The sequence below is a fragment of the Falco punctatus genome, assembly GCF_963210335.1.
Source record: "Falco punctatus genome assembly, chromosome: 9".
In the NCBI taxonomy this organism is placed as follows: Eukaryota; Metazoa; Chordata; class Aves; order Falconiformes; family Falconidae; genus Falco; species Falco punctatus.
In genome coordinates, this window is record NC_137589.1 from 32,425,686 (window position 1) to 32,452,269 (window position 26,584).

At 40.7% G+C, this 26,584-nt stretch overlaps 1 protein-coding gene across 4 annotated transcripts in view; it reads right to left on the bottom strand.

The window, feature by feature from the left end:
- SORCS1 (sortilin related VPS10 domain containing receptor 1) overlaps positions 1–26,584 on the bottom strand; it is a 317,456-nt gene that overhangs the window by 208,316 nt on the left and 82,556 nt on the right. For 3 of the 4 annotated variants that reach the window (XM_080403462.1, XM_080403461.1, XM_080403460.1), the window contains exon 2: positions 16,342–16,409. The exons of the other annotated variant lie outside the window; for it this stretch is intronic. In XM_080403462.1, the coding sequence (XP_080259588.1) occupies positions 16,342–16,409 (68 nt within the window). The remainder of the gene's footprint in view (positions 1–16,341; positions 16,410–26,584) is intronic. 4 annotated transcript variants of the gene reach the window in all.

Consider the following 26,584-nt stretch of genomic DNA (forward strand, 5'->3'; position numbering starts at 1 on the left):
ACCTGTCTGCTGTATCCACCTGACTTGCTAGATACTGAGCTGCAACAGTCTGAGTGCAAGGGAGGTACATTACTGGTAGATGCCCAAACAAAAAGGAGCATACCATTACAAATACTAAGCCAATTTAGAAGAACTTTATGTACTTAAGGATGGTACAGCAGAGACAAAATAAAGCAGAATACATTCTGTCTCTTTGGATAGAAAAAACTGGTAATAAGCCTGATCCAAAGCTTACTAAAATCTGTACAAGCCTTTCTACAGACTTAATGACAGTTTACAGTGGAGTCTGTATAATTATCATATATAATTACATAAAAGCCTGTTAGAGATTTAGTGATTGAGATGACAAATGTTTATGGCATCTGCACTGAGAAAAGTTCTGGGCTCTCATGTGATGTTCCATAAGAAAATATAAATGCATTATGGAGCTTTCAGAGCACAACTTAAAACTTCTTGAGACTAACAAAGGAAGTGACAGAAGCAGGGAGGCCAGAGCAGCAACATTTTAGAAAGGAGAGGAAGAGACAAACCTATGTGGGAGGACAGGATGACAATGCCCAATGGGATGTTGTTAAGGCATGAACATGATGACTGTCAACTATAGGCCAGATACACATGTAAATTAAGGCTGTAATGCATCTGAGATGTTGCTGATTCACTCAGCATTCTCTCCCTTCCTGGATGGATTTGGGCTCATTAAGTGCAGTTGGAAGATATCAGTTCCTATGTGAAATAGAACAGGTGCCAAAATAAATGGAATTATGTGTCCAGATTTGCACCAAACATTTCGTGTACTTTCACTATGTGCCAGACTGAGCTGTCCTTCTTGTGTTTTCCAAAGTAACAGAAATCCCTCCATCACGAGTAGATCTTTAAATTTACTAACGTAGATGTCAATGTTCAATCTTTAAGGACAGACAGGGAGTTCCTCCGTAAGGGCAGGTAGACACAGTGAGTGTCAGTAGCATCCCATGCATGATATGGAGCCACTGAGAGTAATGCTAGCAACAACTACATGCTTCCCCTTTTCCCCAACTTTTCTCTCCGTCAGCGAAAAGATATTTTGCAACCACTAGAGGCTGACTCATCCTATCTGATGGTGAATGTCTAGGCCTTCCAGAAGCTAAGGCTGCCTTTCATACTGCATCTCAGAAAAGAGGATATAGTCTGCTAGAATTTTAATTCCTTCTGCTTTTTCTTTTCTGACCAAGATTTCTGCAGGTACTTTTGTAAAGGCTCTTTCACATAGAAAGTCAGATCTATCAAACAGAGGAGGAGGAGGTAGATTCAATTCCCCACATCACATTCAATCAGAAGAAGGTAGGACAGTCATCATTAAGTTCATTCAGAAAATTAAATTCATTAACAAGCCAATAAGGTCCCTATTGTAGATTCAGGCACAGTAACTAAACAGGAGTCACTGATGTGTTGAATCATGTGTCCCAAGCAGCTGGATCGTCAGAGTCAAGGTCATTGGCACACTTACTTCTCTGAAGAGAAAAAATATTTCTGATCTGGTAGGAACAAAATGGCCATCCTGGAAGCAATACAGAGCTGAAGATCATCCAGGAGCACCACTGATTTATTCTTCAACATTTCCTTTTTCTAGTAAGCAGCATGGTACTAATCTACACAGCACAAGTTTATTAAAGAACCAGAATTTTTCCTTACTACTTAATGGAGTTATCCAAAGTTATCCCTTTTACTTTCTCTATTCATTAAAAAGATAAGGCAATGCTTAAAGAGTAATCAATAAAACTCAAAGAAACTCTCTGTTCTCCATCCACCAGATGGAGCTCCTTGCCCTAAAGGCTACACACAAGTGCAATTTTGTGTCATTTACTTCTTTTTCACTTCCATAGGGTACTCGATCCAACATGGTGAGTGGCAAGTTCATTTTATAAGATAAAATACAGCTGGTGAATTTGCTTTCATCACACAGCAGGACTTCACTAATATAAAGTGTAGGGAAAAAACTGAATAGCTAAAGGCATAGGAAACTTCTCAGTTCTCAAGCATTAATTCAGCTCTCACTGCAGTCAACACAGACCAACAACCACCTGATGCTTTTCAGCTGGCCACATTCTGGATGCTAAAAGTTTGTGTTGGTTCAAATGATGGATACATTCCAAGATGGAAAAATAACGCCAACATAAACATACCCACCAAGGGCTAATAAATACCTCTATTAAACACTTCATCTGTTTTATAAAGTCCTGGAGCCAGAAGTTAGTATTAGCTCGAAGGCTACATCAGGAAAGTAACACAAGGGCTCGGCCTTGTTCTTATACCCTTTCTTATCTCATATAGGTTCACACTGAAGACAAGGTACTGGTCAAGCAGATCTTTAGTTTGATCCAAAATAGTCCTTTGTACAACTGAAATGGATCTCTCTTATTCAATGATCAATGATACTGACTTGATGGGATTACTTACAATAAGAAAAGGCTAAAGTACTATTAACAGGAGTTAATAGCCTCAGACCTTCCTTCAGCTAAATGAGATGCATTTGGATTTTGTGCTTGGTTTGGAAGAAAGTTGCAACAGGCAGCTCCTCTGTCACTGGAACCCATTTCATGACTAATTCTAGATCTCTTTCATTTTCTCCCATACCAAACTAACAAAAAAACCAATTTTTTTTTTTCAGGGCACTAACCAGCATTCCAGGAGTTACTGCACATCAGAGATAAACCACACACATTAAACTAGGCTATTATATCTCTATAGAAGTTTTTTTCAAGCAATTTCAACAGAAATTCTGCAAATTAACAAGCCTTGTTTACTCTGAGAGGTTTATTCCATCTGTCTAAACCAATTGACTCAGCAGGTTTCTTCTGAAACAATAAAGAGCAACTGAATGTAAGAGAAGCCAACTGCCAAACCCAATGCCTTTTTAATTACATTAAGAGAGGAGATGGGCAATGAATTTATACTTATTATAATACTGATCATTACTTTCTAATGGGACATAGATTGAAAAGACTTTATAGCTACACTTACTGTATTTTCAACCACATTTTCTGTTTACTTTGCATTTTGATACTGCTAGAAATCTAAGTGGTAATAGTAGCTATCAAAATAATATCAATAGTGAGAAGAAAAGTATAACAAGGGTGATGCTGATTTTATATCAGTGGCCAGAAGTTATTTCTGGAGCAGATCAGCAGCTAGTGGAAAGTGGTGCAGTTTGAGTCTGGTCAGTGAATTAATACCCGTTTCTACAATTGGAATAGCTGACTCCTTATGCAGCCCTTCTAACCTTGTCTAATCATCTTTTGCTTTAAAAACTAGATTTCCTCCCGCACCTCTCGTCAGTGCTTGCCATCTTTTACCTGGCCTGAGCAATCTTTTGCCCACCTTATTCCACTATTCATGATATATTTTCTTTCCTTTATTTCAACTTCCAGGTCACTGTCCCTATAAATAGTCACCAGAGTTGGTTCATTTGCAATTTTAGGCATTTGCTACATGCATGACCTTAGAGGGATGTTTCAGATCTGTTTAAGTTTATACATATTCTTTAATTCCGATCAAAATGTCACCAAGTTAGCCTTGTACTGAATGAGATAATTTGGACTGAATTAATGTAAAATAATTATCTTTGCAAAATGAAAACGAGCAAATACAGCTATGGGGTAAAACTACTTCACAATAGCAACACTTCCAAAGAGCACATTTACCTACACAGTTCTGTTCTAGCCCAACATCAAGGTGGGCATCTTGTGTCAGAGCAGAAGTTCACTTAGCCTAGAACCCTGCCTCTGATGATGGTTAACACAGACATCTGTGTAAAATCTCAGGAAGCATGAATTAGTATTTCTTCTGAAAACTCTCCTAGCCTCCAGCAGTTAGGATTCTGTGACTTTCTGAGCCACAGATGGCATCTTTTGTAGGCACATTTAGATTGTTTCTGGAGCATACTATACAGTGCAAAGCACTGTTGCACTTTCCATTTCTTTCAATTCTGCCCCAAAATCCCATCCTGGGTGCAGTTTTGTTCAGAATTGTACACTGCCACAAAAACCTTTTCGTGCTAAATCAGTGTCTTAAAATAAACATTTCCTAATTATATTTCTTTAAAAATTCAACTCCTGGCTCCTTCGCTTGCATAACCTTTGATCAAAGCACTCCATTTTGACCCCTTCATAATCGAACATGATGTCCAGTTCTTTGCCTATCCCAGCTCCTACGCACTGCCCAATCACAGCTCTTTTCCATGCTGTAAGTAGATAGTATAGCTGTGAGTACAACCTTCAGCCCTTGTACTATTATTACGCCTTGTTGGACTAAAATACATTTCTTCAAGTGAGCCCAGCTTACTAAGTAATCCATTTGCTCACTGTGACTACCTCAGGTATCTTTTTGATTCACTACTCCGCCTGTCTTAAAACTTGGAAATTATACCAGATTTATTATCAGACTAATGGCAAAAATGCCTTATATCACTGCATCTAGAACTAACCTTGCAGAATGTCATTAGAAATATCTTGACAGGAGAGGATTCCTTGCAGCTGACTTTTGATACACACAAATTTGCTGATTCTTGATTATGCCTAACCAAATATTTCACCATCTAATAGCCACAAACCCATACAGCAACAGAACACAAATCTCCCAACCCCAGCCAGTATCCTGTTCTCTGAATCACGCAGCATTTTCATATCACAGTAAGTTCATTCATACTCTACTCACTCAGATCACAAACTGGGGTGATTAACTCCCAAAGAAACACTAAAGAAGTAGAATCCCTGTTCTGAATCCAGGGCCCTTCTGCCCCAATCAAACAAATTACTGTGCTGAGAAAGAAAAGTCAGGAGATTGAAAAGAACTCTTCCAAGTCTCTCCATAAAACTGCATTTGGCTTCCAAATGCTGTTGTGCATCATCTTAACAAAGCACTTAGGGAAATAAATCAAAGGCTATTAAAACACTTGTGACACCACACTTGCTTCTTTGAGTAACATCCACATCTTGAATTTACAGTACATGTGTGCTGAGTAGCTGGTGGACTTTAAAGAAAAAATAAAAAAATGTATTGGCTTCTTCCTCCTTTGGCTCCTTTACCAGAGATAAAGCAGACTGGGATTGTAATGGGCTTTTCTTCCAAAAGAGCATGGTGAAAGCTGTTAACATACAAAGAGAGATTACAAAGAATAAGACCATTTACCTTTGAAAAGGGAACACTTAGAAGGGAAATTTACTGAGGTCTTTGAGTTTCTTTCTTAGTACCTTCATCGTGACTAGCCTCTAAATTTTATGCTGTCTCATAACAAGAGAGCACATCGTCACTCGAACATTGGCAGGGAAGTGAAGAGAAATTATATTTCCACAATACCTGTAGTCAGTCCACACTGCTCACAGCAAAAGGAGGTCAGCCTTGCAAGTCACAGACGTGCTTACTGGAAAGGGCCAATAATTTAATAATCTATAATATAACTCACATTTTTAACTAAGTATTAATATTAGTATGAAAAGTCATCAAAACTCATGTTTCGGGGCATAAGCTGATTTCCCTAGTGGGGCAAGAAAGAAGAATCATCCCAAAGGTAGTAGTTTTCTTATTGAGAGTTTAACACTATAATAGCTGTCATTTATTGGGCACTGCTGGAGGCAGGGTAGGAAAAAAAGCAGACCATCTCTTGAAGACTCTAGCAAGGAAACACTTTGAGGAAGAATTGTACAAAATTTTCACATTCTTACCTACCCCATAGTATGGAAGGGTATTGCTTCTACCTAGGCAGTGCTACCATGAAGTAAGGAGGAAAAAAGGCTGTAGTTCTGCCTCCCTCACCCCCCAGAAAACACAAAACTGGAAGATATAAGCATATAAGCAGTTACAAATACAGTTAGGAAAAAAGGTTGTTTCATACTTTCATAAAGAAACTACTATTACAACTGAGGTTCACAGAAGGTTTCATTTTCCTGCTACCTCTAGTGCTTCTTCCATCTAGTGGTTATTCCCAGCAATGCTGCAAAGCCCATGGTTGAAAACAATCTCTGTTGATTTTCCTTCCTTGGAAGGAGAATTGACTATTTTAAAGGAATTGTTTTGAATCTCATTTCTTGCCTTTTTGCAAGGATTAGCTTCTGTTTGGGCAAAATCTAAACTAAAGATGTCATAAAATTGATCCAAATTTAACAACACACCTTGCATGCAAAGATATCCAAGAGTTTCTCAAGGTTCTGTTAGGTATTGGATGAGAATATAGAGAAGTTTGGCTTGGTAAAGCATGAGCCCAATCTTTGTTAAGCTTCAGCCATGGATAGATGGAGACCGTAGGCTTATGCAGCTGTGCACTCACTCTAACTCTTCAAGGACTGGGGTTTTTTTCAAGCCAGCTTCATCCAAAACTCTCAGCAAATTTACTGCAGATGCACAGGTAAAAACTCCATTACTTATACATGTGATGGTGAAGAAGCTGGCCTAAAGCTGTAGGTAGGAAGGCTAGGACTCGCAGCTGTAGTTCTTATTCCACAGCTCTAAACAGAAGATACATTGCTTCCTACAAGCAATGACTGAAATAAATAGAGGACACCACAAATGTGTGGTTTACAGTCTCCTAGATAGATTCTTAAGAGCTGAGACAGCCTGGAACAATGTAAACACACCCAAAACTATCAGTAAGAACACAGTGACTTGTTGGTAAAGCACAATGAAAGCCTACACAAGCATACAGCTTCCTTTTACCATCCTTCTGTCTCACAGAAGGATTATTCAGTACACAGTTTTTCTGGCCTCCTATTTCCTTTTCAGTTTATTTAAGAAAAGGTTTTGTATTCAAATGTAAAAGCACAACGGTGGCCCAATTTCGATTGCGGTCCCTTTTTCCCGGAGGTTACAGTCCCCTCAGACTGGCAGCTGAGTGCTGTGCGGGTTTTAAAGCCTGCTGTTTAACAAAAATCTCTCAGGGACTCAAGAGCGGTAGTCACAGCCTGCTGAGGAAGACTGACAGCTTTTAATCAGTGACAAGGAACCTGCCATCTCCTCAGGCTGCCTTCCAGTGCCTGTGTACTTTCCACCCAGCTGTGTTCCTCCCTTATATATGGGAAATACCTGGTTCCCGGTTAACTCTGAGGGGGTGTCTCCTCGCCTTCTGTTCTGCCTTAGGAGAGAGCACAACTTTGTAGCACTACCACCATGAAAAGGCAAAACCACTCCAGTTAAATCAAGTAAACAAAAATTATTTTTGTTCACCAGCAGAACAAAAAGGTGACTGGGTTTTTTGGGTTTTGGTTTTTTTATTGCTGGAAAGTGTAATCATGTAAGCCACCAACATTCAGCTGGTTTGCAGGAAAGCCAGGCTCAAGGCTCTGCTTGGCCTGATCAGGGCTGTGATCTGAACCTCAGCCTCCGGTATGGCAAAGCAGCACCTACACATCCAGTTCACAGAGGAACTGGATTTTGATTCCCCTTCCATCCCATTCTGATTTGCCTATCTAGCCAAGATACTTTAAGCATCAAAGAAAAAAGGTATCTCAGGAACCAAGCGTGAATAATCTATGTTTGGGCTTTGCCATCTGTGCAGCTGTTGAAGCCATTCAATTTTCTCTTCACTACATGAAAACCAGGAAGTGGGGCTTTCTCCCACCACAGAAAAACTGAGATTGTGAGCTGTCACCTGACTCCAAGACCTCAGGCTTGAAGGAAAACCAGAAGGAAATTAATGGGAACACATACACAGACATGTACATAGAGTCCTAAAATACAGCAATAAAAACACATTAGTAGAACAAACAACACTGTTTCTGCAAGAATTTTGCCTTGGGGGAAGATCAGGTATCAGTCTTTATCTTTCCTTATGAAGTCATTTAATACACAATACATGTGGCATCTCTGAATTTCTGTCACTTTTCAACTCAGCATCTCATAGATACACTATCTAGAATGCAGGATCACTGAAAAGAGGTTTTATCTTCACACACAACTACACAGCACACACTAAAATGCATGCTAGGGAAATTCATGCAACTTCATTACAGAGAAACACATTTGGGGGAGTAGGGAGAAATAATGGTGAAAGAGAGAAGGAGAGGCTTTTACCTCCCATTGGCAAAGCACTGTATCGGTTTAGAGTGCGTTACAATTGATGGTCATAATTGACAGGACACATCTTCACCCACCACTTAATTCATCTCACCAGTGAAATGACTCGGCACAATAGCAGTGGGAGACTGCCAGCCAGGATAGAAAAGTTCCTGAATCCCCACATACCCCTACGAAGCCTTCATAAGGGGAAGTCGAGCTGCAAACTAATTCTTTGCTGAATCAGGAATCAAGTCTCCTTCAAGTTGTCCCTGTCCCACAAGCACAAACCTTCTCAGTGCTGAGTACACATAGGCCCTCAACAGTACACCCTAATGACAAGAGGCAAAATGAACCTTCCTTTCCCTAATTGTTTCAGCTGCCTGCAAAGCACAATATTCACTAACAATCCTGGTGCAGACACACAGATCTGGAGTCTCAGCCAGTCACCCTGGGCATTCCTAAGGACTCTAGGCCTTCCTAATGAACAGCCTGTGCACTGATGTCCTTCTCCCCACTCCCCCTCTGCCTCTTCAATTTTTGACACAAGAAAAGCCCACTGCTGCCGAGAACTACACTGTGCTCCGAAGTACAGGAGCTGCTAGCAGGATCACACTCAAAAGCTGGCTTTGCTAACACTATCTGATTAACACAAGCTGATTAATTACAGCCCTTATGTCTCCTTTTCTGTTTGGTCCAATTATTAATTGGTAGGTTAAAGAAATCAGAAAAAAAATGACACTTCCAAGCAAGCCTCTATGTTTTAGTGTAAACAGTAGTCAGTTTATGCTGCACAACAACACTCCATCGATTTATATTTAAATATGCATTTTTACAGCACAGTTTCCAGGTGTTTCATGAGATCCTTCAAGAGAGACCTACTGACACATGTCTGGGTCTTTCTGTAGTAACAATAAACTCTGAATGTTTGCCTGATAATTCCCAAGATGCAGAAATATTTGGGACCTGGATCTGAAGACCTTAGAGTTCAGATCTCAAGCTAGTAAAACTCACTGAAGTATTTTTTTTTTTGTTCACCCAAGCTCAGCCCCAAATACATTCTTTCGTTTCTGTGATTAGTGGAGGTTAAAACCCTCTAAAACGCTAAGTACAGTTTTACCCAGCTTTACAAAAGGAAGAGCAACTGCACAGATATGAAATGGATGGAAGTATTGGAATATAAAGGGTGTTTTGCTTTCTGTTTATGAACTGGTAACTATCGTGTTGTTTGTCTTTCCTCTGACATATCAGCTCCAGTCTAGCTTGTCTGCAGTTATTACACAGCACACAACAGATGGATGAACCCCACGGATAGTAACCAGAGATAGTTCTGCTGTGTTGTACCAATATCATTTGTGCAAAAAGGTACAGTCTAGGAAGCAGATGTGCAAGTTCATCTTCTAATTTTCAGAACAAGAATGACAAACTGGATTTAAACACTGTATGTCTATAAAGTGACATGAACAGTGTGCATCTGTTATTTACAGTATATTGATAACATGTCAGCATTAATATTCATCATCTTGATTTACATGTTTTTTCATGCAGAAAATGGATTGGGGTTCTTTTTTCTTTACTTGATAACACTTCTACCTTTCATGACTAGCTGCAACAGAGAACACGTTTTTAATATGCTTAATACATTTGCATTGTCATTAGTGCTGAATATTTGATCCACGCAGACCAAGCAATAAGGAGTACATCACTAAATCCTTAACCCAATCTGATCCTTCAAAATATCAGGGCATGATTCTTCAAGCTATGTCAAGGCAGAACTTACTAAAGATTGACTAAACACACACAACATATTATGCCACAAAATGCAAGGGTGATACTGGCCCTCATTCTTCAGGGAGGTTAAGAATGAGGTAAAATTCAGTAAGATGTACGATTCCTGCTAAACTAGGTTCCATTTAAGCATCTTCTGTTGGTTGTTTCCTAAGTAGGTCTTGTTTGGTTTTTTAGATTATTTTTTTTGATTGGATGGTTGTCATCATGTCATCCATTTGTGTCCCTCACCCCCCAACTCCACCTTTATGGGAGCTTTTTCTGATAGCAAGCAAAACATCCCAGGAAACTTTAGCTACCAACTAGAGGAGTTGGCTGTGCTAGAAGTTTTTATTACTGTTAGTCACTGAGGTAAAATGAGCCCTCTCATGTAAAAAATTGATGTCTATAGAAACTCCTGGGTCCCTAGGGGTCCTGATGGCTAAACAGAATGTCCCATTACACAGGAAAAACACTACAACCAGCTCCCCACTCAGTCAGCGCATGAAATCCATGTTCTAAGCCTGCTTCCAGTGCAAGCAGATCTCCTGCTGCAATCAAACCACAAAAAGACACTGCTTCCTACGTGAATAGCTGAGTGTGCAAATTCATTCTTCCCTCCCCACTAGATGCCCTCCAGCATCTATACACAGAGAAGCAGCGGTTCATGTGTTTGCAGGAATGAAAATGAAAAAAAAAATAATAAAAGACACAAGGAAATTTCATTGTTACAATTTCACTAAATGCCCACGGGAGATAATGTAGCAGCATTTTTTGAGCTCTGATATTCAGTTAAGGGAAGTGACATACACTGAGCAACTGAAACACCATATTTATAAGATGAAAGCGTTTCAAAGAGTCCTTTTCAAGTTCCCCTTTCCCACAGAATTGCTGGGTAAAATGTGCTTAATGAGACCTTACTTTTCCTCACTTTGTCAGTTCCTCTCATACAGATTTGTTTCTCCTACTTCCTTCAGCTAAAAGACCCTAAGCTGCTGTTGCAGAGCATGCTGTGTCACTAAGCCACATGTTATGACCTCATTAATGTGGCTCAGCAGGTAGAAAATAAATGTGAGTTGAGAACAGCCCATCTGCAAAACAGAAGTAAGGAACCAGCATAAAATGTGCGGAGAATGATGAATACAGTAACAGACATACCCTGGAAATTCCCCTCAAAGTAACCAAGCAAATACTGACAGTCCTTCAAGTCTCCTGTTGCAAGAACTCTCTGGTCTAGAGAAGAAAATCTCCACAAACACATCAACAGTACTGAAGATGATATGGGTGGCTATAGCTCTGATCTGTAGAGACGGAACTCTTATGTAGCAGAGCACCAGAAAATTACATGTACAAACATAAATATGTGAAGCTTCAAAGCATCTATAGTATTTATAACCACATAGCTGGGGTCAACTCACAGCCAAGACATTTCAAACAGGATTCAAGGGAGAGAAAGATGTCCAACAGAAGGCCTCTTGGCTAATATTACGAGGTTGTATTCAGGTATGATCCTTAATCTACATCTACCTCTCTCCCTGAGGCTTCTATCCCTAGAGCAGCTGCAAGAGAAAAGAATACATTCCTATTGCTCCATTTTTCCTTTTCTTTATCTAATATATTAATGCAAACACATCCCAACAAGCTTTTTCACTAAAATCCTCCCATGCATAATGGTGGTTATGGGACTACTCAAAATACAGACATTACACAACGGTACTTAGACCTTAGTACCACGTTCCTTGGTCTACCTTAGCCCAATATCCTGTCTCTGGCAGTGGCTGAGAGCAGAAGAGGATAAGAACACAGTAAAAACAGTGAATCCTTTATTTCATCAAGTTGTCCTATGGAATAAATGATGGCTATTCCTATAATAAGAGACAGAGATACTCTGAGGGTACTGATTCTTCCCTGGCTGACATACTCTATTTCCCTTCTTGATGCAGGATGATGTGCAGTGGTGGTGTTGGAAGGTAAGGATAAGTAAACTGATGGAGGGGTTAAAACAATAGTTCAAAGTTAAACAAAAAGGCCATGAAAAAGCTAGAAACAGAGCCTTGGAGAACTGAGAATTTTTACCTTGCTGTGACCTCTGTAATATTTACCACCAGGCAATCTTCCAAATATTGCAGAAGCCAGTTAGCTAAATCAATTCTAAGCATTCCAGGGAAGGGGGGTGGGGGGTGGGGAGCAACTGTTAACATCCCCTGCTTTACATATGGGAAGTTAAAGCTAGATCTATATAAGGCATGGGTATTTTTCAGAGTCCTTGAGATTCCTTTATGGCATATGTGCTAAAGCTTCCTTATTACAGAAACCAGGAGCAGTGACAGACAGGCTGGAAGTGTTAAGCACTCCCCAACTGGGGAGGCTGAGTTCAGGCACAGTGTTGGATATACCCAGAACTAACAAAGCAACAGATCGCAATTTAGAACGTAAATGCTCTCAAACCAAGCAAACTCTACATCTTCCTACTTTCTGGCTGAAAAGCAAAGTTTAATTACTGCTATTTTTACACCAAGTTCAATGAAGTTACTCATTCCTGACCAAATGCAGAGCTATAAGAAGGCAAAAGAGGTGAATGGCAGGATTCATTGCTTGTCAGCTTCTCAAGGTCCTGAGGGAAAGTATCCTGCACACACATCTTTCCAGAGCATTATACTCACACAAACAGAAAACAGATCAGTCCTCCCCCACAGGTGTCTGCAGCTTATGGATACCATAGTCACTGTTCTGACATTTTTATTTATCGGAAATGTAAGCTTATCTTACTGTAGTGGTAAAAAACATCTTCTCCTAACTCACAGCTTAATCCGTTTTGTGATCTGAGAGATATCTAGGAGAGGAAAAGAAATAAATCCAATACACTCAGTTAATTGCTCAGCGACAGATAATCTTTTCTTCTCTGTTTTCTTCCTCTTCTATAAAAAGAATAACAAAAAGTAAATAAAAAGCCCTCAACTAAAACTGTGGGGAAATTCCGCTGAAAGGGCAACAGTGTAATTATAAAGTCAGACCCTGCCTGATGCAAAATCTTATTTACTGTGTACAGAATCAGCAGCTCACTTGCCATCCGAAGCTTGGTGAGCACAGAGTCTTAGCACTCCAGGAGACTGTATAGATTCTCCCCATCTCTTTTCTCTTACTGTATTTCATCCCTTCATGTCTGTCACCTGTGGTCTCTTAATTCATGGGTAATTTTAGAAGGGCGATCTCCATCCATTAGTGCTGCAGCCAGCTGTAGTTAAACTGGCTGAAAAATTACAAAGAAATGCCATCCTAGCAGGTAGTGTGTTTATAAAGAAGACAGATTCATATCTTGTAGGCGATGGCATAGTTGTGTTATAGATGGTTACAGTCCCATCAGTCACAAGACTGCTTAAATCACCCAACTACACCTTCAAATGACAGATGTGCTTATAACCAGCTATAGCATAAATGACTCATGTCTGTGACATGCTTCTAAACAGCCCCTCATCATTCGTCAACCTTTTGAGAATGCACTAGGCACAGGAGGCAAGAGTGGTATTTCCTTGTCATGTATTCAAGGCAGAGAATCCTCTTTGTTTGTGGGTACCTGCAGAACTACCTGTCTTCCTCCTCTGTCCTTCAGAAATAGAGCTCTTGACATCAGAAATCAAACCAGACATGAGATCATGCTTTCTTCCATTCCCCAGCTTCAAACCTAAAGTCATGAAATAAACTGAAGTGCAAGATATGATTCTTCCCTTCTTGCAATTCTATTTTTTTCTATGCTTTTCAAACAAGCAGGTAGATTTAAATTACTGTGTCACTTAAGCAGTCAGGAAGAGCAACAGCTAATAACCTCTCTGTCAGGTACATTACATAGTAAGATATGCCCATCTTGTCGTTTCTTTCTGTCACACTAAGAACAGAGAAACTGTGCTGGGATCTTCACAGCGATATTTATTAGTGACCTGACAGCATGCCTCATAGTGAGCATGGATATAACAGCAAAACCAGGCTCAGGACAGAGCACAACGTGACCACCAAGGGCTTATGTAAGGCAACAGGATTGAGGAATGACAATGAAGTGCACTGGCAACTTTCAGAGTAGCCATGAGCAATAAAGAGCCAATCAAGAATAATGAAGCACTGCAAAGACAAGTGGGTTGATTTTAGCTGTTCTGGTCTCCTTCAACATTTCCCAGTCCAAAACATTTGCCCAGGGATTCAGTATGGTCGACCACGCAACTGTATTCAAATCCTGACAAATGACATTTGCCAAGTGAACCTGAAGCTGACGGGTTCAAAGTAAGACAAGTAGTTCCTTAAATAATCTATAGAATTCCTCACTCTAAGGTGTCACTGGTACTAAATTTTTTAACACATTCCAAGATATATTAAGAAATTTAGTTCATGGGATATTAATCTCCTGGTATATACCAAAACCAAAAAAACTATTCAGATCCTGATAGACCTTAAACTGAAGGTTGAGGGAGGACTCTAAACTTCAACCCTAAGAATGAATGCTAGGAGAATAGTAGGAGGAAGTGTCAGATATGATAATCCTGTTCAAGTATTCTTTCTTAAGACTTCTATTTGGTAATAGGATACTGGGCTAGGAAAACCATCAGGCTATTACTATGTTGTTAATCTCATTCTGATGTCAGGAATGTCTGAAGTCCGAAAAAGTGCACTGCACAGACTAGCTCTAGGACTGCTACATTGCCAAGGCCTCAGCTTCTGGTACATCCTCCATTGACATTGTCACAGCCCATTCATTTTTTAATTAGGGTAAAATTTATGCCATCATGGCATGCTCCACAGAAACGCATTCTGAAACAGACAACATAAGGTCATCAGCACAATTTTGTGCCCACATTCATACACACCTCAACAAGAAGGGTGTTTTCCACTGTGATGCAGCGTGCCTATATTCAGTCTTAAAATAGTATTTCCCCACAAGCCTGCACTGCATAACAGGAGTAAAGTAGTTCTTCAGCACCGTCAGTAATGGGGAAGGAGGTGCCTCCGCATGCTGAAATGCCATATCTTCCCCAATGACTGATGAAACAGGGTTGAATATTTCTCAGGATTAAATGACTGAGGGTAGCAATAGGAAATTAAAAAAAAAAATCATATTTATGAATAGCCTTTCTCAAAACCATTGAGAAATGAAACAATCTAGCCCAAAGCCCCTGCAGAAAAGCACTGTCAAAGCCACAGTCCTGAAAGTCCCTTTACTATGGTGTGCACACCATAGTACAGACAAAGATAGTAGAGAAAATAGGTTCATATTTGATCTCAAGCCACAGCAGCAACATATACAAAATGGAAAGATCTGATTACTCCCCCCCCCCGCCCCAGCAGTACGACAAACCATTTATCCAATCCCACACAACACTAATAATTTTGAGTGTTCCTGTTGCTGTTCAGAACAAATCTTAAAAGTTTTGTATTTCTTTAGGTTTTGAGGTTTAGATTGGGGTTGGTTGTTGGGTTTTTGTTGTTTGTTTTTTTTCTTTTTGATTTATTTCTTCAAGCCAGGGGGTATAGCATTAGCCTGTGCTCAGAATATAGTTGACGTCAAATCCCTCCTCTATCATCCTCTTAAAACCCTGCTCAGTTCCTTGAGCAGAAAGTTTATTTGTTCTACTTCCAACCCAAAATTCTTCCTTGGAAACAAAAAAAAACCCTTTCCTAAACAAGTTTATCAAAACAAGTTCATCCTAACAAGAAGTGTTAGTTTTCTTGCATTCCAAATTAACATTCTTGCATACCCAAAGTTTTCTTGCATCAAGATGGTAGCCTGTCCACCTTCATCAATGACCTGCATACAAAACTCCTAGGCTTCCAACCAAAGTTTCACAGCTGGGACCACAAGAAAACCTCCCTTTCATGTATTACACCTCATGAAAGTACCACTAGGGACACATGAAGTAAACACCCCTCAGATCGTCTTTTCAGAGATAAAAAAACAGGCACCATCTGCCCTCATTGAATCCAGGTAACAGCCTTAAGAAATAGACCATTGACAGCTCTTTCCTTTGGTTCACAGAATGCATGATACGCTTTGAAATCGTAAAAGTATCAAGGCATCCCCTATAAATCAGTCTAGCAGTCAACATCACACAAGTGGAAATCAATTACCTGGTTCTAATATTACCAGTTCTGAATAAACAGACATTGAATACTTGCTCATAGGTATTCACTCAGTCTTAGTAGGACTGACTTTTCATAAGGATCATTTGGGCAGTAGACAGCCATAAGATCCTTCATTACAAACAAGGACTTAAGGCTGTTGAGTTCTCCTAAAAATAAACCCACTGGCTGATTTGATTCTGAATAAGATGGGACAAGAGGAAATCAAATGATAGCACATCCATGAACTATGTTATCTAGCTGAAACAAGACAATCAGTCTTCAGCCTCTTTGTCCCTGAGTATGAAAGAATAGAAGCGAGACACTGAGGGTTTAGCTACAAACCTTCCAGCACATTTAAAAAAATCCAATTAAATTCAATAAAAGAATTGTATCAGGCTCTTCCTATTTAAGTAAGGTGGCAATTATTAACTTAATTTCTCTCCATACCTCCAAAGAGAGCTCTCTGTGATGCTTCCCAGGTTGTAGTCATACAGCTTTGTCAGAATTAGAATCACCTGAAGGCAAAAGAAGAAATCATGGTTAGTCTCAAACAATTACAATCTCATAGAACTGAAATGACCCCAGGGAGGAGTTAGGATTACTTTAATGGGTGCTTAACATAATTGAATGAATTGTTAAAAGCATTTGCCTAAACTGACATGGGAAGTATTTGCAGAAATATGTGTTAAGCCAATTGGACCTCTTCTTGCTCAGCTCCTCTGCATAATGTCACCAACAGGTTCTTCCCTTAACCCCAGGAGGCAGACTGCAGTGGGAAGAAGCTGACATACTAGATAATGTTTCAGGATACAAGATGAGATCTGCTGTATGCAGTAGAAATGGTGATTACTTTTTGCTCTGTTTCACAAGCACTGAAACTGCTGATCTTTTTAACAGTTGTGATGCACAGATAACCCACTGGCCTGTCTCCAGTCAAACTCTTTTTGGTTGCAGCAGATGATATAACACAAGCAAATGATCACCAGTTTTGGCCTAGGAGACTCAGACTGGACATCAGGGGTAAAAAATATCCATAAGGAAAACTGGGATGGGCTACCCAGAACACCTGTAAAGCCCCCATCCTTGGAGGTTTTAAAGACCTGGCTATACAAAGTCATGGCTGATCTGATCTATAGCTGGTGATAATCCTGCTTTGAGTAAGAGGCTGAACTAGGGACTTCCAAATGTCTCTAACAATCAACACTTCCTATGTCAGTGAAAACTTTAGATTTAGCCAGAATGCAAGTGTTTCCAGGTTTAGGAATTTAGGTTTTATTAGCCCTTTTGATAAACGGCTTTTCCCTCCTGACAAAAGAGACACTTAAAAAATAAAAATATCTTATCGCGGAGAGGAAAGCAATTTTAGCAAAAAGAATTTCCAGCTAAACATTTCAGCCTGCTCTTTTGTTAATGTCTTAAAAAAATAATTTCTCACTTTCAAGATGATGAGCTCTTTTAACAAGACCTACATTTGGGAACATAAACTATAGACCATTACTATTGCTACTAATTTATTTTGCATTTCTCCCTGCCAGGTCACTGCATATTTTATCCTCCTCTCTAGACCATTAAAACCACAGTAAATTAAAGAGGCACAACATTTATCTGACAAACCCCCTGATCTATAGATCTCTTATTATTTTCAGCCCAGTTTCCTAAGAAACAAGGCTCACAGATACACATCCCCATGCTCCCTTGATAACATCACCAACTTCAACCAATTTGGCAGAGAAGCAAAGGACTAGAGGAAATTCTGTCCCCGTGCAAGATGGCACCAGCATGGCAGAGGAATAGCTACCTGGTTGCTTGCACTGGGGGAGAGGAACAGACCTCACCACTGCCATTTCCAAAGCCAAAAGCCATCCTACCTCTTACACAACTATAGCCCCGAACCAGCCACACCAGGAACTGCCTCTTTCCAATATGCTCAACACGTCAGACAGAACAGAAAAAGTGTGGTAATGTGGGAGCCGAAGGTATAAGTGAGCACATAGCTACTGCAATAGAGAAAGGTATCGGGGACAAAACACACACATCTGACAGGCATCTGTTTCTGCAGCACAACTTGTTAAATCACTCGCAGCATGTAGAGAGGCTGCGCAGAGCATTTCCTATCTGCATGAACACAGGTCACATGCAGGTGATGGGGAAGACAGGAGGGGCAGCTGAAAAAACAGTTGTTTACCAGGGCTGGCCATCACCAAACTCTCTCCAGGAGAAAAGCAGCCTCCCTTGTTAGTTACTGCCATTTTAATCTTCCAGCTTCCACTATGCCCACTTACTGCTTTACATCCCAAATGACAACCTCCTTCTGCTATCCATAAATAACTGGCTGCGAACTCAAGCTACTGAAATGCAAACTCCATCAGGCGGAAGACAAGGCAGGGGGGAGACACTCCAGCTTTGTACTTCAGTGACATAGCACAAGTGGCTCCATGAAGAAGCCAGGACTGTGGAGGAGCAGGGCTGCTGGCAGCCTGCCCTGCTCCCCCGCCGGCGTGGGGTAGGCCCCACTGCGAGGCCCTGTCTTGTGGGGGAGCCACCGGCCTGCACTGCCCCTTGCCCTGAGGTGCATGGTCATGGCAATGCAGAGGGCAGCCCTGGGGCTCCCTGAGCAGACCAGGGCCTTGCCCCAAGCCCCCTACACAGAGCCCAGCCCAGCCCTGAACTCCTGGATAAACCCCAGCCTGTCCTTGGGTCCCAATTTCTGCAGGGGATCATTCATATTGTGCCCCACCAGCCCTGACCCATGGCCCCACAGCAGCAAGCCACCCCTGGCCCCTCTAGCTGCCCTGACCACCAACCCCAGACCCACCGTGTCCTCCAGCAACACCCACCTTGTGGCAGCTGGGGACTGACTTACAGTGATCCCAACCCTCTGAGCACCACATTTCTCGGAAACAGCCCCACAGCAACTCCCGCCTTTGCCCAGGACCCAGAGGACAACATGCATCCCCTGCTACCACGAGGGCACTTCACACGACAGCCCTGTCCCCCCAGCTCTGCTTCCCAGGGCACCCTGACATGGACACACACCCCCCTCGCTCCCCAAAACACACAACCCCACTGCTGCCCAGGGGGTGCTTCCCTCTAGTCCAGAGGGTCCCTCTTTGAAGAGGCAGCCATCGTGTGAAGCGCCAGCCGCCTGCTGAGGCATCAGATGGCAGAGCTGCAGCAGACACATATGCTACACAAAGGTTTGTGTGAATTAAGGCTTTATAAGTGCTAAATTGCAATCTCCACCCTCCCAGGAATGCTTATCGGTCACTGCAGGGCAGCTGTCTGCTCCAGATACAGAACCTTGTCACTGTCATCGCTCACAGCACCCTTTGAATGGGTCTATAAATCCCCTACTTAACAAATAAATAAAAATTGGGGGAGGGAAGGAATATGAACGGATGTGTGCATAAAGTCTTTCTAAATAAGAACTTTCCTGACAAAATGTACCAGTAAGCTCAATGAGGTTCGGCACTAGCCTGCACGGAGACCTGCTTGGAGATGTCATGTGGGAGTTGCACAAACCCCTGGCTTCAAGCCTCCCTTGAATCTGCAAAGCAGCTGGACAGTTGCTTATATCTTTTTCCAAGCCTTGTTGTCTTCTCTTGGCCCTCTTCTCCTCTGCTTGCCAGAGGAAACAGAGATGTAAACAGCTAATGAATGTTTCCCCTAATGAATATTTTGACATCTGGCAGTTTTAGAAGCAGACCTGAAGATAGCAGGAATAGAAACTGGAATGACTAAATAGGGAAAACAGTGGGGTTCCCCCCCACCCCCCGCAAATTCTTTGCCACTCTCTGATACAGTCTTAGGGAAGTTCATACAAAATCAAGAAACAATTTCCCCTTTTGTAAAACCCAAGAATTAGTATTCCATAAAATTAGCCTGATTCTAAGATTAGCAGTGTGTGATTACTGGTGCTAAATAGACTGAGAATTATTTTCCACAAATTACTCAGATTTCTACCCTTTATTGGAAACTGAACAAAATTCACAAATCTCAAAACTTCTATGAAAGAACACTCCATTGAGAATTTTAATCTCCTCACTTGAGAAAAAAATTGTAATTGACATCCCCAAAAGAATATGAAATGACAAAATTTAGAAGTCCCAATAGAAGAATCAAAATATTTCACTTCCAGAGCTGAAATGTCTCTTTTGTTCTTTTTTATTCCTCCAGAAATTTCAGTAAAATCCACATGATCTTAAGAGTGCTGTAGTTCTCTTGGAACTGAGCGGAGGGGGGGACCCAGCTACCTCTCATCATACTTCTATTTGATACAGCTCTAACAATCCTTCTGCAGCGACATCCCTTGGCCCATCCAAATACATGTTAGTTGCAGAATAGCTACATCTAGAACCCTAAATAATATTGCTATATCCTGGCTTCTTAGTAAATTTAGCATAAAATCTTAGCATTTAACATCCTCGAGATAATATTTGTATTTGACACCACACTGTGGCAGACACATGCACCAGTTTGTTGGGCAATAGCTTAGGATATCCTCACCAAGCAGAGATATCTATTTCCAAAACGCTTTCCTACAGGAAGTTTTCTTGCTTTTCTAGACCTGTATCAGCTGTTGAATATCTTTAAGCCTTCCTCTAGTTTCAGGAGTCTCCTTGTGTCATTTACTGTCATTCAAATACTAGCAATAGATCTGCTCAAACATATATGTGCAAAACCAACAAGTCATTGGGCAGAAAATTATGTTATTTCTGCCCTGCAGTTCAGTATTCCCTTTTCCCCCTTGTAATCATATTTGAATAACCTATGCAAGGCCATGATTTTGGTTATATTTACTTTTTCAGAAAACATATTTCTCCTTTGCTGTTCTCATTTCTTTGCTATTTAGCCTGCAAAGGTTAGTTCATGTTTAAGATTGTTTCTTTTCCTTCCCTTCCCTCCCTCCCCGGGGCTGTCACTATGTAGTACTGAGGAACCTAATGAACAGAGACATGCATATTACATTGTTCTAAATGTCAGAATAGGGGCTGCAAAGAAGCACAGTAATGAAATGAAAAATATTGTCTCGCTTTTTTTATTTCTTCCTTTGTTTTTGTTTTGTGGGCCTGTGTTTTTCTCCCTTCTTTACCACTTACCAATCAATGCAAGCTAACAAGAGCAAGAAGAAAAGAACAAACAAACCAGAGATACAATGAAAAGGAGCTGAAAATCCAGTCATGCTGGCTCTGCTGTGAATACAGATAACCCGTTCTATCGCATAGAAAGGCAAGGCTTCAAAAAGCCTGTTCTTCATTAGGATCAGCAGTTGAAGTGGGTTATTCTGCCACAGCAGGCAGGAAAGAAGAGAGACAAAACTTCATCACTTCTGCATTGATAGCTCAGAACAAAAGCAGGTTCACCACATCCCCAGTGAGTGCACTAACCATGAGGTATACCACTAAAAATGTGTGAGTTACTTATACAAAGTGGAAAAGTCCCAGCAGGCAAGAAATGGACAGAAGGCTTGTTGCATTAGCACCCACCTGGGAAAAGATACTTAAACCTGGTGCACCTGTCTCCCAAAGGAAACCAGTTCCCAGCAGCTATGCTAGGAAGGACAGGACATTTGCATCGTGGACACCATTATGTTCTTCTTCAAACCAAAACAGCATTTTCAAGGAAAATGCACTTTATTAATCAGTCCTGATCTGTGATTGCTTTTTAAGACTTGGGATGTGAAGGCCCACCTACATGTTTCAAGATGCAAATCAGTGGCTGGACAGAAGAGACTGCCCTGCCCCCAGGGCTCTGTTTAGGCCCTAGGAGGCGCTCTGCTATCTTGGAAAAATTTCTAGAGTAAGCATTGTCAATTTTTTTCCCAGACCAACCTTGGCTTACATTCAGCTTGTCCATGCTGCCTGATCACACCCTTCCTTGCGCTTCTGACCCAGGTTTAGTACTGGCTTACATCTTTGTCTTGACATCGTTTGTTTTCAGCTGGTCTACAACTGCATCGAGCAAGGCTCACGCAGGGTATTGACCAAAGTTCATCCTTTACTGCAGTGCTAGTTCCAAATGTAATGCAAGGATTACCTTTAACCGAACTGTTCTCTCTGGCAAAATGTATTTAGTCTCAGTAAACAGTGCTGAACTAGCTGGCCAGGAAGGTAGCGAACTGAAGCCTGCACACTGCTGCTGATCAGGTTCATAACACCTTGGGAAGGAAGCAGCAGGATACACTCCAGCTGTGTAACTGTGCTGCTGCTACTGCACGTCCAGAAAGCAAGCCAGCCAGCCACACCAACCTATCTTCTGCCACAGCTACACAGAAACCAGTACCTGAGACAGCTAATGGCACACTAGGTCAGGGATCTGTAACCCTTCACCCTGCTCCTAACAATTGCAAATTTATTCCTAGGAACCCTACATGAACCCTATGTTAAAACATGTCCATACCTACTCAAGCTGGGCTAAACAATAACATGGACAGGAACAATCGTTGTATTCGAGGCTTCATCACCATTATTAAAGACTCACTATGCAAAGCGGTCTGTGATAATCCAACTCAATGTCATTTACACCAACAGTGCTCTCACCTGGGATACATTTTATCATCTGTATTCTCACCACCACCCCCAGCACAACAGGGTACTAAATTTAAACAACTTTTATAGCTCTATGGTGACTTTTCAGACAGGAAAACACAATCATATTTTTAAAGGTGTTCACTATAACTTCTTGGGCTCTGATTTTTATAATGTTACCCCTAGACTGACCTAAAACTGTGCCAGAAAGATTTTCCCTACAGGATTCAAATGCTGATTTCAAAATCACAACAAGCCTTTGTTTATGAACACAAAAGCAGCACTGCTGTTTTAATGTTTTCAGACTTCCATGCTTTGCATGCATGTTTGCATCTGTTTCAGTCAAAACTGCAGCTGTCCACAGAACTAAAAAAACATTTAATCAATAGTCCGCTTTCTTGACTTGCACACCATCAGCTCTCAGCATTAATTGTGTACAGACTGCTCCTTACTCATCATATTGTGGTAATCATTTGAAAGTGGTGCAAATGGTATATTTGATAAAATATTTCTAACACCTGACTGCAAACCACTTACAACAGCTTTCTGAATCAGTCTGAGAATTAGTTTCTTCTATAGACTGTTAGTGCCGTGACCAGATAGCTCTTTTTGACCACTGAAGTCCCAGAAAGAAAAAAGGAAAGTTTCCCCCCTGCCACTCAACAAAAGCCTTCAGGATGCTGTTATCCTGACTTCTTATCCAGTGCCACAGATTTTTCTGTCTCAAGCCAGTCTTAGGAGCATATTAAATTCTGTAACAGGATAACTGAGATGGGTCTTCATGAACTCCAACACTAGCCCTGTATTAGAACTAATAACCTGACAGAAAGCTTCGAATTTCAGTCATGTGCCAGCCACACACTCCACACTGATCTTCAGGCTGTGCCACAGTCTGAGAAAAGAGCTTCCTTCTCCTGTGGTGCTCTCCACCCATGCAAGGTGCATGCAACAGAGCTTCTGCGACTCAAAACACTGCATGTGCAGTTTAGTTGCTCTGTTGTTACAAGCTGCAAATATCTAGGCATAGGGACTGGCTCTCACAGGCACAGAACACAAGGAGTCCTTCAATATAACAAAATACAGTTAATAAGGAATTGTAATACTTATAGCGATGTAAAAAATGGTAATGGTGTAACTATCCTTTACAAGGCTCTCCTGATGAAACTGTCACACCGCCTTCTAATTAGGAAGAGAGAAACAAATATCCAGCCACAATCAAGACAGTTTTAAGTACACCTCAATGTGCAGTGATCCATGAATCCCTCATTAAACTCTAGAGATCCTTTCCATCGCCCACTTAGCAGGAACATAAGTCAATAACAAAGAAGCACTAAATTAAGTTTTCACAAGCTTGTTGGTCTTCTATAATACAGCAAGAAGCTAAAAGACTTGAAGCTTTCTTACACATTGTATGTTAATAAAACCATGTTTCTCAGGCTAAACTGCAATGGTTGAGAGTATGCGCCGTTCAATCAAAGACTAGGAATAACTGGATAACACCTGTCTGTTTCCTTCTTCATCTCTACCTTCCTAATACAGCACAGAACTTTAGGACTGGAGGAAAAAAAACCCAACCAACCAACCAAACAAAAAAAAACCCCAAGGAACACAACCAGAACACAGGAATATTCTCAATGAGCTGTTTGGTGAGGCAGCTATGTGAGGAAATGTCTTCGAACAGATTCACAAATAAGTCTGAATAATTCATGATTGAGAATTTTACAGGCTGCTCATGAATAAAAAAGACAGACTCAAGAGAACTCATTATTTGGGGCAAATTACTTGTACAAATCTTGTTCTTTGTATTATTATTATTATTTAGCAATTTTGTTCCAGGCAGCAAGTATGGGGGTCTCTAACAACTATACAAGTACCAAGAATGATGGAGACACTGTGATTTGCTTTCCACCTGGACTGCAGATCAACAGGCTCCCTTATATAAAATACATTAGCAGGCAAAGGAAGAGATGAAAAATGTGGTGATAGAGGATGGCCACATGGTTACACAACTGGACTACCAGCTCCCCATTTACCAGTGCCTTCATTATAAAAGATCCATAAAGTAAAAATCCCTTCACTTTTCTGCATCATCCAATGGAGAGAAAAAAGATCCGATATTGCCCACTATCCCATCTGTGACAGGAGGCAATAGCAGTTTAGAGAGAAAGCATTAAAAATCGTCTATGAAGAGACTTACTAACTGTCAGCAATCAGATCACACTTCCTAACTCAAAAATTATGAGTATTTTTCCAAATAATAAAAGAATCAGAGAAATCAAGTAAGGATGATCAAAGATATGGAATGGTCTGGCTTTTAGTGAGAAATTACACCAGCCCTCAATCCAAGAAAGAGACAACAAAGGAGATAAGACATCTGTAAAGTCACGAGTGTCCTGACTTGATTATTCACTGTTTTTGAGTACACAAGACCCAGCACAACAAATAGAACTGGGACGTTCAAAATACTACATATACATGAGTAGGATCAGTTCAAGGGGAAATAGGAGAAGTTCAGGGAAGAAATGTGCACTGAGATCAATTAAATAAAAGTATTTCTAGTACAATGTTTGTTCAAATTTTCCCAGGCATGCAATTTTAGCCACTGTTGGAGAGGAAATATGGCCACGTATGACAATTCTTTTGCTCTTATAGCTACCATAGGTAGCTTTAGCCCTTGTGTATTTGTCTAAATCTCCTTATAGTTATTTGTATTTTTGGCATGTATAAAAACCACCTGTAGGCATGAAATCAAATGTTTCCAAACATGGATACTAGTATTTCCTTTCTTAGTCTTGTAAGGCATCTTGTTCTGTAGAGCAAGATGTATGGCAGTTTGTATTATACTCAGCTTACAGGGGTCCCTGGCACAGTGACAACTTTTAAAGGAGACAACAATATGAATTATAATAAATAGAGGCAAAATGAGGCATCTGTCTCCTTCAAATCTTTTAAAGATAGTTCCATTCATCATGCTTGTCATCAAGATGAAACAGAAATTTGTTACAGTCTAAAAAGAATTTAAAATACTACCACCACCAAAGTAGAGAGAAGGAAATTTTGTTTCTGTAATAGCTAAAGCCCAAAGGTCAACACACTGAGTTACTGCTTCTCCTGGCTTCTATGGGGACCCAAGCCTAGGTCTACCACATTCCAGAAAAATGCCTTAGCCACTGACAGCCTGAATAACATAAAAAGAGGAAATAATTCTCTGCTTTGAACCCTTTTTCCAACATTGAAATCCATTTTTACAAATTCCCCTTTCATTCAATGAGAATCTATTTTATGGAAATATTTCTGAGCAGCTCCACACACAATTAATGAACTAAAACCCCCACAAAACCCAATAAATTAAAAGGAGTAAAAGGAAATTTCAGGGAGTAAATTACTGTAGGGAAAAAAAAGCAAAGATAATCAGATTCCAAATTAAATGTAATAGTAGAGTTTCTTCCAGTGGCAGAAGTAGGCAGGAAAGAGGGGAAAGAGGACAAAAATAAGCAAAAATACTGCCTGTCATCTTGAAATGTTTTAATACAAAGGCAAATGGTTAAGAAAGAGACAAGGTTTCATTTCAGAAGACAGAAGTTGGTATAGAGAGAATCGATTACACACTATAATTGCATTGATGCTTAAAAGCCATTAGCATGAGGGCTCTGTTCGTGTTTCAAGAGGGAAATGCAGTCTTCTGTTTATCCAATTCACTGAATACCCACATAAATCTTCGGGGGATTATTTCAGAATTAAGACCAGGGAGGCTGAAGCCCTAAACTACTTGGAAGGAAATTTCTTCTCTTACTCCTTATTATATTTACTGTCAATCAGCAGTTCTTGCTTAAACACACAGTGATATAGAGTGAACACCCAGAAAGGGTGAAAGGGTGAACTGGAGAAAAGCACTAAGCTGTTCTGCGCCTGGCCTGCTCTCGGGCTTGCTATTGAAACAGTCAAGAGACATTCCAGAGTCTCAGGGCTTTGCCCAGGGACAAAGTTTTTAAGTGCTGAGAAGCCATTTCTGAAGCAAATTTGGAAAGCCTCCGTATCTACAATTAAAAACTTATTTCTGAAGTTTCTCAGACACCTGATCTTACATGCAAACTAGTGCTCCAGCATAGCCACCGGCAGCTAAGCGAGAGCAGCATACAGCACTTGGAAAAAGAAGGAGCATG